The sequence below is a fragment of the Microtus oregoni genome, unplaced genomic scaffold (assembly GCF_018167655.1).
Source record: "Microtus oregoni isolate MIOR12 unplaced genomic scaffold, Mior012 000022F_ref0000154, whole genome shotgun sequence".
Classification (NCBI taxonomy): Eukaryota; Metazoa; Chordata; class Mammalia; order Rodentia; family Cricetidae; genus Microtus; species Microtus oregoni.
The window spans coordinates 9,566,449-9,581,006 of NW_024543081.1; the positions used below are offsets into that span (position 1 = coordinate 9,566,449).

Below are 14,558 nucleotides of genomic sequence, written 5' to 3' on the forward strand. Positions count from 1 at the left end.
ATTTAGGATTTGAAGTTAAATCCTCATGCGTGAACCTTAGCACCAAGCCCCTCAGCCTTCTTGTTTTCACTTATCTTCTTAGTCCTTGCTGTGATAATGTGATAAGTAGAAAATAACCTATTTTAAGTAGATTTTCTAAATGACCACTGACTGTGAACATTTTTTATACATGTACTGTATTTTTAGTTCCTTCTGTCCATCTCCACCTCTGACCTTACTCTTCAGTTAGCAATTTGCATTCACTGGTTTGTGAGAGCTGCTCAGACAATATGCAAATCAACCTTTATTTTAATGCATTCTCATATATATGATACACATACACACATATGCAACACTCCCAGTGATGAGATTATATATATATATATATAATAGGATCCTGCTGTGTAGAACCTGCTGTGTGAACCCTCCTGCCGCAGCCCCCAGAGTACTGGAATCACAGATGTGGCCGCACACCAACTTCCTTCTCCTGTATGTGAACAGTAGTTTTCCCTCCCTTCCCTTGTGCTGTTGTTTACACTAAGCCTACCTGTCACGGAAACGTTTCTGGTTTGGTGTTTCTCTGGCATGTCTCCGATGAAGCTCATACTGTCTGATCAGAATGGGCCTACTTTCCTTCCCTTGCACAGACAGTTCTAATTTCATCTCATTTAGCCCACATTTCAGGGTCTATCTTGGCGTACAGTAACACAGAAGGCTAACTTTCTTTTTTCCCCATTTATCAGTATATTTCAGTATAACGAATCCAATAATCCATCCTTTTCTCGGTTCATTCATCTTAATTTTTATCAAGCAGGCAATGATCAGAAGCAAACAACACAGAGTCGGCCTCTGCAACGTGAGTAAACCAAAGCGGTCTTGTCTTACCAGAGCTCCCCAGGGAGAATCAGCAAGCCAAGACTGCCCGGAGGGAGCGGCCGCTCAACTCCATGTCATCTGAAGATGTCTGGAAGAACTACTCCTTAGACGACCTGGAAAAGACCTTTTGTCAAGAGGTGAGAGCCAACGTGTCACCACAGGCAAGCTGATAGCCACAGGAGCCATCTCCTCTGGGTGTCATTCTGAAACTCGGCTCCCCCAGCACCCCTCAGACTGCCAGGGCTTCTCCTCAGGATGCACGGATGGCGCTGACAGGGGCAAAGCTAATTTTGTATGTATGCGTGGGGTGTGAAAGTGGCCGTGTGTAGGTGTGGGTTGTGAATCTGGTCGTGTATAGGTGTGGGGTGTGAAAGTGTTGTGTGTAGATGTGAGGTGTGAATGTGGGCGTGTATAGGTGTGGGATATGAATGTGGGCGTGTGTAGGTGGGGGTGTGAATGTGGGGGTGTGTAGATGTGAGGTGTGAATGCGGGCGTGTGTACGTGTAAGGTGTGAAAGTGTTGTGTGTAGATGTGAGGTGTGAATGTGGGCGTGTGTAGATGTGAGGTGTGAATTGGGGGTGTGTAGGTGTGAGGTGTGAATGTGGTTGTGTATAGGTGTGGGGTGTGAATGTGGGCGTATGTAGGTGTGATGTGAATGTGGGGGTGTGTAGGTGTGTGGTGTGAATGTGGGCGTGTATAGGTGTGGGATATGAATATGGGCGTGTGTAGGTGGGGGGGTGTAGGTGGGGGTGTGAATGTGGGGATGTGTGGGAGAGTATGATTTGGGGTGTGTGGGTGTGGGGTATGAGCAGAGGTGTGAGGTATGAATGTAGGGGGTGGGGTGTAAATATGGGGTATATATAGATGTGGGGTGTGTAGGTGTGGGGTGTGAATGGAAGGTGGTGCATGTATGGTGTACATATCTAATGGTGTGTGTTTGCTGTATGTACATGTGTGTACATGTGCACAAGCCTGTGAGTGCTTGCGGAAGCCAGAGGAAGATGATGGCTGTCTTACTCTGTTGCTTCCCGTCTACTTTTGTGATAGGGTTTGTCTCTGGACCTGAAGCGCTCCATCTTGGCTAGGTTGGCTGATGGGTGAGATCTCAGGATCTGCCTGTCCCCAGCTGCAGACACAGTGGTTGCAGGCACACATGGCCATGCTCAAGGGCGTGGGGGATTTGAACTCAGGTCTTCTTACATTTATAATCACTTTTAACCACTGAGTCATCTCTGGAGCCCGAAAGTTAATTCGAAGTGTGTCCTCTGTGCTACTCACAGGCTAACTTAAAATGAAATACAAAAACCATATAAAGAAATGGTACAACTTGGACATGTGACTGAGTGGGGGTTGGTCATTTGTGAATACACAAAGAGACCTCTTCTTCTAACCTTGGGGGTTGGTCATTATCTCTTATCTCTATATTTAGATTGTATATGTGCCTCTTGAAAAATTAAAATTGAGGGATTTCTCCTACTGCATTTAAATACCTTGTGAAGGTGTAGCAGTTGGCACAGTAGAGAGCTGGTGTGGCCATGGGCAGTGAGCATGGGTTAGGAAGACCATTGCCAATGAGTCAAGCTGTGTCCGTGAGTTCAGCCTGTTGTTCTGGTGTCATTCCTGTTACTGTGAGAAATGCCCTGATAGGAAGCATCTTGGGGAGGAAGAGGTTTTTTTCACCTCACAGTTGCAGTCCGTCATTGTGGGGAAGTCAAGGCAGGAACTTCATGCAGGTAGTCACATCATGTCTGCAGTTACGAGCAGAGAGAAAAGCAGTCATGATGCTCACTTGTACTCAGCCTTCTCTTCACGCATACTCAGTTCAGGATGCCCTGCCTAGAGGATGGTGCTGCCTACACTGGGCTGCAGTTCAGGACGCCCTGCCTAGGGGATGGTGCTGCCTACACTGGGCTGAGTCATCCTGTATTAACTTAAGACAATCTCCCACAGACAGGCCAACCTGATAGAGACAGTCCCTCACCGAGTGACTGTAGGTTGGGTCGGGTTGACAGTTAAAGCTAGCCATCATTCATACAGCACAAGGCATTTGAGGGAAGCACGGCATGGGCAGATGGCAAGCTGGTAGTGGTAAAATTATCATTGAGATCATCTGTCAGCCAGACATTTTTGGAGGCAAATTTTTACCCCTCACCAAAACTGATTTCTACACAGAGCAACTCTTATAATCCGGAATGAACAATGTGGGCAAAAAGTGGATTTTTTGTGGTACTGGGCATCAGACCATGCTGAGCAAGCCCTCTACCACCAAACTGCAGCTGCAGCCCCAGCCAGTGGAACAATTGCAAGTTTGAAATCAAGGTATCTTTGGAGTATGAAGTAAAGCCTAAAAGATGTGAGGAAAAGGACCAAGTTTGACAGCATGAAAATTTCAAAAAGTATTTTTGTATGGTAAAACTTCATATGAACATGAGATAAGCTTGGCACATGTGAGGACATAAATGACAGATGGATAATAACTGTGTCTTAAGAATGTTTTTTAAATTTTTATTTATATGTATGTGTTAGCACGTGTGTCTGTGCATGTCTGTGCACCTGTGTGTGGGTACCTAAGAAGGCCAGAAGTGGGCACTGGATTCCCTGGAGCTGAAGTTACAGGTGGTTGTGAGCTGTCCAGTGAGGGAACTGAACTCAGATCCTCTGCAAGAGTACGAGTGTTCCTAGCCTCTGCACCATCCCTCCAGCCTTGATAACTATTTCCAATATACACAGAATTGTGCAAGTTATTAACGTGGACTTTTCGGTAGGAAAACTAGTGAAGAAACACTGACAAAGCATTGGTGAAAAGAACTGAGAAAGGACACATTCGTATCTACTGCTAAATTGGCACAGTTTGCTTTCCCTTCTTGGCAAATAACCCTATTTTCGTAAAAACATGACCTTCCCAAAATATAGAACCCTCACTAGAGAGTGTGTGAACTATTCTGGAAGCATGTACAGGAACCGGGAAGTCACCCAGAGTCCCCACCCAGAGCAGCCTAAGCTGCATTTGGTGACCCCCGTTCGTATTCTTCCTTGTTTGTGGATAGAAAGACGACTGTGTTCACAAGCAGTGATAGAAAGGGTTTTCTAAGATGACCTTTGCTGGCCATTGTGGTGCCACGCTGGGGATGCTGAGGCAGGGGATGTGAGTTCCAGGCCAACCTGGACCACACAGCAAGGCCTTGTCTCAAAAGAAAAACAAAAGTCTTTAAAAACATACACTTTTAATTTAAATGTCTTTGATTTTTACCAGGAGTAAAGCAAGCTTCAATGTCATATGACATCATGATTAGCCCTATTCATGGGGTGTCCCACACCAGGTTAAAACCCTGGTACCTGGAATTACCAACTGAATCTCCACATGACAGGCACTGGCTGTGTGTGGATCTCCAGGTGAGAGGGCCACGGCAGGAGGAGGGTACACAACTTGCCTGGCAGTCCAGGCAGTGTGGCTCTGGGTCCCAGCTGTCACTACCCCTTCAGTATTGTCAATCACAAGTGACAGGAAGACGCCCCAGAACTTTGCATGTCTGTTTCCCACACAACATATTAAGTCCCTGAAGGGACATTAGCACAATGAGGGGGATGGAGAAAAGCAGGCAGAGCTGAAGAGGTGGTGATGCTTTTGAAGGGGCTGGCTCGCTGCCGTGGGACTTGATGACAAGTGACAAGTGACTGACACTTGCTGTGTTTCTCCTGCCCAGCCCCCACACCACAGATTTTGCTGTCTATATTGTGCTCTTAGAGTTGGTAATATTTATATTATGTACAGTTATGGTAATCCCCCAGACGTCTGGCCTTTGTTGCATACCCAGATATGTTTGGTGGCCACCAGGGGAGTTCAGTGCTTTTGGCATCTCTGCTTTTTATTCTGATTTAGTTTTTGCTTGGCTGGATTTCGCTGTCTGGTAATTTCCTCAAGAAAGGGTCATGGACGCTCTGCTCCTCTTGTGTCCACACCGAGGAGACCACGTGTCAGGTCTGGCTGAACATGACCATACTGTGCCTCCATGGACGCTCTGCTCCTCTGTGTCCACACCGAGGAGACCATGTGTCAGGTCTGGCTGAGCGTGACGATACTGTGCTTTGATTGCATCATAACAGAGTGTTCTTCCCACGTTTTCTGGGCCCTGCTGTGCTGTGAGGAATATGCGGTCATCCCAATGGCTCTCTTGCAGCTGATTTGGGTGTTCCCAAATCTGTTCTTATGTGTTGACCCTTGAAGTGTGAAAAGTAAAGCTGAGCCTTGTCCTAACTTGGCACATTTTGATGTCACTTCTTGGAACATGGGTGTATTTTTTTTTGCTGTCTAGCTTCAGGGCCTCACTGAGTATGCAGATATCTTGGGTCATAACACAAAACCACACATGCCTTGTCCCTCCCTCTTCTCCTCCTCCCAGTCCTGCCCTCTTCCCCAGCCCCACTCCTTCAGTACTATTCCCAGGTGTCCTTGTATTGGGTCATCTTTGCCCTGATGGCCTGATGTTTCCTGCTTCAGGTTGCATTAACCCCTTTGTATTGATATTTTTCTGCTTTGAGATTCTTTCAAGCCCCCTTAGTGCTTGTCTGATTGCCACTTCATTTGTTGTTTTATTCTTGTTTTTGTTTTTTTGAGACAGGGATTCTCTGTGTAGCTCTGACTATTCTGGAAGAAGTGTGTTGGCACAGTTGCAAAGCCCTCTGTTTTTACCCTGTTTGTGCGTAGGCTATGATCCACCCAAGTTAAGCTGCAGCTGCAGTAGCACCTTCCAGATGTAGAGTCTTCTGTCATCACCTCCCTCTGCATAGTGTCTGCCGCCTCCCCGCACACTGTCATCACCCTCTTCCCCCACCCCCACCCCCGTAGTGCCATTGTCACCTCCCCTACAGTATCTCATCATGTTGGTCTCCTGCAAAGCATCTGTTACCTCCCCTACAGTGTCTGTGTCACCTTCCCCTGCATAGTATGTCATCACCATCCCTGCAATGTCTGCATCACCTCCCCTGCACATTGTCTGTGTCACCTCCCCCTGCAACGGTGTTGCCTTCCCTACTAAGGGTCTGTTATCACTGCCCCTTGCATAGTGTGTGTGTCATCTTCCCCGATCAGTGTTTGTCATCATCTCATCTCCTGCAATGTCTGTGTCACCTCCCCCTGGACGTGTCTGTCCTCTTTGTCACCTGCACACTGTTGTCACTTCACACAGTGTCTGTCCTCTGAACACTGTGTAGAACACATGTTCTCCTGTGGTTGCATTTGGGTTGTGTCACTAGGTCCCACTCTAAATGTGTATTTGCATAGCTTGTGGCACACGGTGCTGTGTGTCCTGGAAATCCCGTCGAGGGATGGAGTTGCTGTCAGTTGATGCTCTAGAACATGGTTCTGTTTTAACTGAAGCATCACCCTGTTTCCCATGATCGCTTGCACGCCCACCGTGAGCATATGCAGTTCTGTTACTCAAGCCACCATACCTGACACAGTTGGACTTGCTCATATTTGCCTGTCTGATTTACTCTCCCCTGGGAATTTGAGGGTCGTTAGTCTTTTTGCTAAGGCATAGAACATCATTTTATATTTTGAGACTTTTGCTTAGAATATTTGTTTCCTGTATATCTACTTTTAGATATGTCGAATGGCACGCACCAAATCTGTGTTGCCCTCTGGGTCACTATTAGTGAACAAAGCCAGCCTAAGTGCTTCTGTTTTGAAGTCCTCTAGCCCTGGTGGAGGAGAAGGATGGGAGAGAACACGCACTGCTGTAAAACACAGCCTTGAGTGCAGAGACAGAAGAGGGTGGGACGCTAGGGAGAGACGGTGGAGTCTCATTGAGATGGGCATGGGGAGGTGTTCATAGAGCCACTTGCGTCAAGATGGAAGCTGGCTGTAACTCTTGCTGGCCCATCAGTGATGTTGCAAGCAAACCGTTTGTTACCCCAAAGACCAACACTGGTGTACACTAGTTCTTAGGAAAATGTTTCAACACACCATGGCTAAGTGACGAAAGCCTCTGTCCAGCCCGAAAGTGTAGCATGTTTGCCATTTGTAAAATCATTTCTGTAGTTTAGGACCTCACCGGGAGCCTCCAGAGCATAAAGCTGGGAGTGTGAGATATCCCATGCCTCTAGTTCCTTTGTGTGGTGTGCTGAATTGCTTGTATTTTTCTTACACAAAACCTTAATATTTTAAGTAAGCAGTGAGGGTTGTTGTTGTGGTGGTGGTGGTGTTTTTTGTTTCTACGTCACTCACTCATTTTCGAGGAGCTCCTAGTCATGGCGGAGCATGCTCTGGAAAGCCTTCTTGAAGCCCACAGGCCTCTGATATGTTAAGATGGATTCTGTTAGCTGGGTGGTAGCTTAAGGCTTTAATCCTCAGTTTCCAGAGGCAGAGACAGACAGATCTGGTCTATGTAGTAAGTTCTGGATCAGTCAGGGCTATATAGTGAGTGAGACCCAGTTTCAGGAAAAAAAAAAGGATAGGTTTTATTAGCCCAGTAAATACATGGAGACTGCACACCACATGATACTCTAGCTTCTCTGGGTGAGTCTCCCCCTGGCCGGGGCTCAGATGAAGCTCTCTCTCATGGAAGAAGTAGGTGAGCTTACTGAAGTTTTTTATTAATTCTTTCTTAGAAGCTTAGCCCCACCCTTCCTTCCTTTCTTTCTTTCCCTCTTTTTTTTTTTTTTTTTTATTTGGGTTTGATTTGGGTTTGTTTTTTTGAGACAGTTTTTCTGTGTAGCTTTGGAGCCTGTTCTGAAACTCTCTCTGTAGACCAGGCTGGCCTCAAACTCACAGAGATCTGTCTGCCTCTGCCTCCTGAGTGCTGGGATTAAAGGCGTGTGCTACCACCACCTGACTGCTTAGGCCCTTTCTAAGAGATTTGGAATTCTAAAATTTATCTCTGTGTGTGTGTATGCATGTACGTGTGCACGCGCGTGTGTGCATTTGTGTGTGAGCACACATGTATGTGCGTGTGTGTGAAGTTAGAGGACAACCTTTGGGAGCTGGTTCTCCCCTCCACCATGTTGACGAAGGATCTGTCACTCTGTGTATTCCAGGCTCTCTGACCAGTCTTCCCACCTCTGTAGGAGTGCAGGAATTACAAGCACATGCCACAGAGTCTTCAGAGCTCTTTATGTGGGTCTTGTGCATCCCCCTAATCCCTCCGAGGATTTTCAAGATCCTGACCACTGCTGTGTCCGCTCAGGAGCATTTTCCAAACCTACTTCTTCTTCCCTGGGTGGATGGAGCCTCCTGTACACGTGTGTCCATTTCTAGACACCTGTAGAAAAAGCTGCCTCTTACGCCAAATTGATGGTTATTCTATTTTCCATTTAGCAGGAAAAACTGAATTCAGACAAACTGAGATGGTTGAAAATAAATATAGTGATCAGCTAATAATAAATAGCAGTGTTCCATAAATGATAACCGGTGCCCACAGGGTTTTTATGAGTCACGAGGACCAGCTTTGAACCAACCTCATGCATCCTCAGAGTCTCAGGAGAAAGCTGGTTTGCTCCTTTATAATCATCCCCCTTTTAAAACCATGATTTATGAGGTGTGCAGTGTCTATTATGTTTATATAATCCTTATATTAATCAATTTCCACGCCACAAAAGCAACTTCTCTTTTTAATGAAATGCTCCCAGCTTGCAAATCTGCTGGCTTGACTTATCAGAAGTGCATGGCGTGGGCTCTCGGTAGGGAACGCTGGAAGCGTATTAAGATGCGCCACACTGGCAGAGCCGCGCAGTATTTTTAGTGCTGCAGTCGGAGGTAAAGCCATCGTCCTTGCCTTCCCTCCCTGAGAAGCTTGTCAGCTGCAAGCAGGGTGTTGTTTGTCGTGGGCTCATCCATTAAACATTTGGGGTTCAGTACATGCCACAGTAACCTTTTTGATCAGCTTTCGGAGATGGGAATGTGGGGAGGTTTCGGTTTAAAAAGAAAAACAAAAGTGCTGTGGTTGCATGGCTCTAGGATGTTGACTTGACTGAGTGCCGCACCCGAATTTTAATTCCTTGCAGCTTTCAAAGTCTTATGAAAAGATCGAGAAAGCCCTGAGCGCAGGAGACCCTACCAAAGGTGGCTACATCACGCTGAATTACCTGAAGGTTGTCCTTGACACCTTCGTATACCGGTTACCGAGAAAGATTTTTATCCAGTTAATGAAAAGGTAAGAATCCGATTGTTTCTTGACAGGTTTCCCCCCAGACATCAGCCAAGACAACACAGAAGAACCTCGTTTATTTTTTATTTAGTGCTTTAAACTTGGTGCCACCGAGATTTCCCCACATAATCAAAGGCAAAGAGAAAGCCCTACAAATCCACTCCCGAGCTCAATCCCCAGCTTTGAGGGCCCCCAGGTGCCTGCTGGTCACTACCTTTGTGCCTCTGCTCATTTGCCTCAACTCCGGCATCTGAGAAACATCGGGCGTCTCATTTCCAGGTGCCTCCAAAAGATGCACACCCTCTATCACGAAGACAGTCTCCAGACAGGATAGAATTGTCACTTACTGAGAACCGTCTGTCCAGGGTTCAAGTGCAGCCTCTGCAGTTTCGGAGAGTCAGAATGTAAATCTTCCCGCACATCGCCACTTGTGGGTCACCTCACATCTTAGATCTCTGTCGCTGTGATAAAACACTGTGGCCAAAAGCAACCAGGGGGAGGAAAGCGTTTATTTCATCTTAAGGTCATACTCCATCACTGCAGGAAGTCAAGGCAGAAACTAAGGCAGTGGCCATGGTCCTCAAGGTGGTCTCAGTCTGCTTTCTTATTGCTCCCAGAACCACCAGCCTAGGGGTGATGCTACCCACAGTGATCTGGGTCCTCCTATGTCAATCAAGAAAATGCCCTGCAAGCTTGCCCACAGGGAAGTCTGGTGGTGGTATTTTCTCAATTAAAGTTCATTCATCCAAAATGACTCTAGCTTGTGTTAACTTTACATAATACCAGCAAGCACACCTTGATTGCCTATTCATCTGCAGGCTGCCTTCCACCTGTTCCTTTTATACAAGGCTAGATTAAATGTTCCTTGGAGTTTTCCTCCAGCCTGGATTTGGTTGTTATAACCCACCACACCATTTCCTAAGGTCCCCTTCCGTCCTGCAGCCCCCCACCCACCCTGAACTGGCACCTCTGAGGGCCATGGCTGTGGCTTTATCTGCTTCAGGGAATACTACTCCACAGACTGGTGAGATGTGTAGGCTGCCTGTTTCCCTGTCCATGTTAGCTGTCACTGTCAATCACACGTAGATCCCATAGTTCCCTAGAGACGGTACCATGGTAATATTCTGTTTGTTCTTCTGCCATGTTGCGGTGCTTCTTTGATGAGGGTGTGCCACCTCCACAGTTAGATAAGAAAGTCGGGGACTAGGGAGACAGCTCAGCGTGTAAAGCACTTGCAGCACAGGTGTGAGGACCTGAGTTCAGATCCCCAGAAGCCACATACAGCTGGACTCAGGAGCTTGCATCTGTGACCCAGCACTGATATGGTGGGATGGAAGGACACAGGAGTCCTGTGAAACCCCAGACTAATGCAGACATGAGCAGGAGGCCGTCTCCAACAGGGTGGAAGGTGAGAAGTAGCACAGAAGTCCTGTGACCTCCACATGGGTGCATAGCCTGCTCACACCCCACACAAATTCAACAAAACCAAGTACAATCCACAGAGAAACGCTGTTGCTTGGCCTTTCTGTGGCTGCTTTTCAAATAAGGAGTTGGTTCACCAGACTCTTCCACAGAGAACAATGGGAATCTTTTCCTAATAGCCTGCCTTCCTTCCTTCCTTCCTTCCTTCCTTTTTGGTTTCTTTTTGTTTTGTTATTTCAAGACAGGGTTTTATTCTCTAGCTTTGGAGTCTATCCTGGAACTCACTCTGTAAGACCAGGCTGGCCTTGAACTCACAGAGATAGACCTGCCCCTGCCTCCCAAGTGCTGGGATTAAAGGTGTGTGTCATTACTGCCCAGTTCCTAATAACCTTTTCTTAATTATTACAAATTCTCAAATTTAAATGTATTTCATACGTTCTCATTCATTATAATTATCGCCCCCCGCCCCGTCTTCCTCTCTTTCCTTCTTCCCCCTTGTTAATGTTCTCAGACAGGGTCTCACCCTGTAGCTTACACTGGCCTTGAACTTGAAACCTGTCTGCCTCAGCCTCCTGAGTGCTGCACCACCATGCCCAGCTTGTTACAGTCCTACTTGCTGAGACTCCATTGTTCCCTCTTGGCTGGTGGGACTTTTTCACACTGGTGTCCGCGTCTTGTTGCTGGGGCCATTATAGTCTCTGAGAGCCTTTTTGCTTTCTGATATGATAAAATGCTCAGTCTCTTCTACCCCTTGCCTGACACCAGGATTGGCCATAGTTGCAAGGAACACCTGTGCCATTCAGGTGGGAGTGTGGCATGCAGAAACAAAAATGCTGCTCAGAAGTAGTCTTGTTTTCTCTGCCATGCCCCACAGAGTGCCTTCCCTCAGGGCAGTGAGGCAGAAGCTGATGGAAAGTGTCCTGAGGAAGTATAAGCGCACCACCTTGAGGGGGCTGGGTTCATTCAGGGGCACTCTGATAGCACTGTGCATGGCAGAGGGGAACCCCACTGAGGATTTCCAAAGCAAGTAGCACATTGATCCCAGGGAGTGGCTCAATGACTCAGAAAACAGCTCTGTTGGCAACCAACTTTAGGACTTATTTCTAGGATATCTGGAGGCCATATAGAGCCCCTTCTCAGTCTCAAAATCCGTAATAGTAATTTAATAGGAATAATGGAAACAGCTAGAAGATGGCCCTCCCCCTCAGCCCATGCTCTCCTTCACACACATAAGAAACTTTTGCATTTGTAGTCAGGTACACCCACAGTATTGCTTTGATTTTAAAAATAGAAATGACTGTCTTAGATACCTTTCCTATTGGCTTCATATTCTTGGAAATTATCATTTTAATGAATGCATGAAATGTCATTCTGCTAACATTTACCAAGTGCCTTCCTCTGCCAGACACGATGGTAGGTGCTAAAAATGATGAAATAGACAATGAATAGATCCCAGCTGGGGTGACCTGCCAAGTGATGAGTACCACAGGCGCATAGAATGAGTATGTTAGAGATGCAGATGGCCGCCATGTTCTCTTGGTAGGGCCTCTTCTTCAGAGACCTGGAGTTCTCTGAGGCCTTTTTTGGTATTCACCCAGAATTCCCAGAAACAAGAGCAAAGTGAATGCCCCAGTGTCTGCATTATTATTTATGTATTGGTTGAGCATCTCCAGCCTGAAAATCCAAATTCTGGACTATGGAGACAGCTCAGTGGGTAAAGGTACTTGATGCTCAAGCCTGATTGACCTGCATTCATTCCCTAGAGCCCACCTACAGGTGGGCAGAGAGAACTTGCTCTGCAAGATTGCGCTTTGACCTCCATACATGCCCTGAGGCACGCCCCCACCCCACATATACAATAATAAATTTTAGAAAGAAAATCCACATTTTGAAGTGATTCTGAATTTGAAACTTTCTGAACTCTGATGTGGTATGTGAGGGTCCCAGTCGAAATGCAGGCTAACAGAACCGTGTCATGTAGCCTCAGGTCTGTCTGTGTCCTGTAGCTTCAAATCTGTAAGCGTGTATGAAACACATGGACAGTTTGTGTTTAGACTTGAGGTCCCTCCCCAGTATTCCCAAACTCTAAACAATCTCAAATCGAACAGCATTTCAGGTATGGGACAGCCACCCAGTGTGACACCCACGTCCCTGTGCATAGACCTGAAGGTGTGTGCGTCCATCTCTCAGGAATCACGAATCCCCAGTCTCCTCTAGTGTTGAAACACTGTGGTGCTTTTCTAACTGTGTTTGTCAGGTGGCTTCTACTGGCCAAGTTTTCGAAAAGGTTTTTTTTAGACAGGATTTCACAGAGTTGCCCCGGCTGGCCTCAAACCCATAATCCTCCTGCCTCAGCCTCCTGGACCCTGAAGTGTAGCCATGTACCACTATGCCTAGCTTTCCCAGGCTTTTGTTTTATTCTGTTTTGTTTTTATCTTCTCTTTTCCTTAGTTGAGTTAACAGGAGTCTCGTTTAACTTTTCAAAACCCCAAGTCTTAGCTTCACAGTCTTTTTCTGTCATTTTCTAGACTCAGGCATATTTCTCCTCTGATCTTCGCTGATGACACTGTACCTGTTGTTCTTTTTAGTGGTTGTTTTGCTTTTTGGTTTAAGATGAACTTGTTGAAGATTGGAGATAATTCTCTTCTCCTTCCCCACCCCTCTCTCCATGTTCGTGTTGCTAAAATTCCTTCTGGTTCCCCCTTCTCTTGAGGTCCTCTGGAGAAACAATGAGTTTATCAGGCTTCCTACAGAGCATAGGTGAGGGTCAGTGCTGGGAAAGCCTTTATCTAGCAGGGATGAGGGTGTCCCCCCCCCCCCCCCCCCCGCACAGGTGGAGGAGGCTAGTCTTCCCTGTGCACTCTAGCTATTCAGGGCAGAGTTACGAACAACAGGTGGTAAGGAGCTGGATGCTCAGGTGAGGGTCTCAGAATCTCCCGCCCTCCATCAGGGCGCAAACAGCCAATCAGCCCAGCTGGGAGGACCTTCTGCAAGAGGGTGCTGCTGGACTCCCCCAGACGGTAGCTGTGTGACTCAGAGGATAGGGTTACACAGCAGTTCCAGCACAGGCGCGCACATGAGGAAGCCAGAGGGCCGCTTTGGGGAATGGGTTCTCTCCTTAGGCAGGACCTCTCTTGTTCTGGCCACTGCACAGCATGCTGCATACCGGCTGACCTTGCTGTGGGCTAAGGGCACACATCACCGTGTGGAGTTTCCACCCTAGCCGTGTATGTTGTCATCACGGGCTGTGAGTGTTCCAGTTTCGCTTCCTCTCCCGCATTGCACATTAACGTCATTTTAAATATTGATCATGTATGAGGCACGAAGCGGTGCCCTGTTATTGTCTTAATTTGTCTTTCTGGGGCTGACACTGAAGTTGGCCGCCTCCAGGTGCCAACCTGCTGTGACTCTACCTCCCGTGGTGAGAGTCTTCCTCCTGTCCTAATGGGCTAATGGCCCAAACGGAAGGATTTAAAGTGGATTTTATCACCTTCAGGTTTAATTCTTTATAATCATGTATGCATCCAAAGAGAACCTGTCTGTGTGAGAACTCCCTCAGCTTGCTCTTTCCTTTTCATTAACATGATGTTCCAGCGTCTCAAAGTTTGTACTGTAATATAATCAAACACATCCATCTTCTCTTGTTGGATGTCTTCTGTCATTTAGAATTTGTCACTCACCGTTCCTGCCCACCTTGGGCTAGAAGCTCACTCTAGCCCATGTCTCATTCCTAAAATTAAACACTTGTAATATAAATTGGATATTTAAATTAAAATTTTTTCCAAATCGATGATTTATTTTCCTGTTGTTATTTATTAAATTATCGTTTCTCTCCATTGTTTTTAAGATGGCTCACCCATAATTATTTTCCCGCGTGTGTGTGTGAGCGTGCACATGTGTGTCTGCCTGCTCATTGCACAGCAGATGTAGAGGTCATAGGACAACTTGTAGGAGTCAGTTTCCCCTTGCACCACGTGAGTTTGGGTCACCAGGCTTGACAGCAAGCCCTGTTACCCAGCTGGTTTTGATTTGCATACCTTAAATCACAATTTGTTCGAACCTGCATTCCCTGTGCTATTACATCAGTTTAGATTTCCACTGTGCACAAACATTTCTGCAGAGCCCGTCTGGAGTGGC

General features: G+C 46.8%; 1 protein-coding gene across 2 annotated transcripts in view; it reads left to right on the top strand.

Moving 5' to 3' along the window:
* Positions 1–14,558, top strand: part of Efcab6 (EF-hand calcium binding domain 6) — a 173,310-nt gene that overhangs the window by 66,097 nt on the left and 92,655 nt on the right. For both annotated transcript variants that reach the window (XM_041672351.1, XM_041672350.1), the window contains 2 exons: positions 868–992; positions 8,857–9,005. In XM_041672351.1, the coding sequence (XP_041528285.1) occupies positions 868–992; positions 8,857–9,005 (274 nt within the window). The remainder of the gene's footprint in view (positions 1–867; positions 993–8,856; positions 9,006–14,558) is intronic.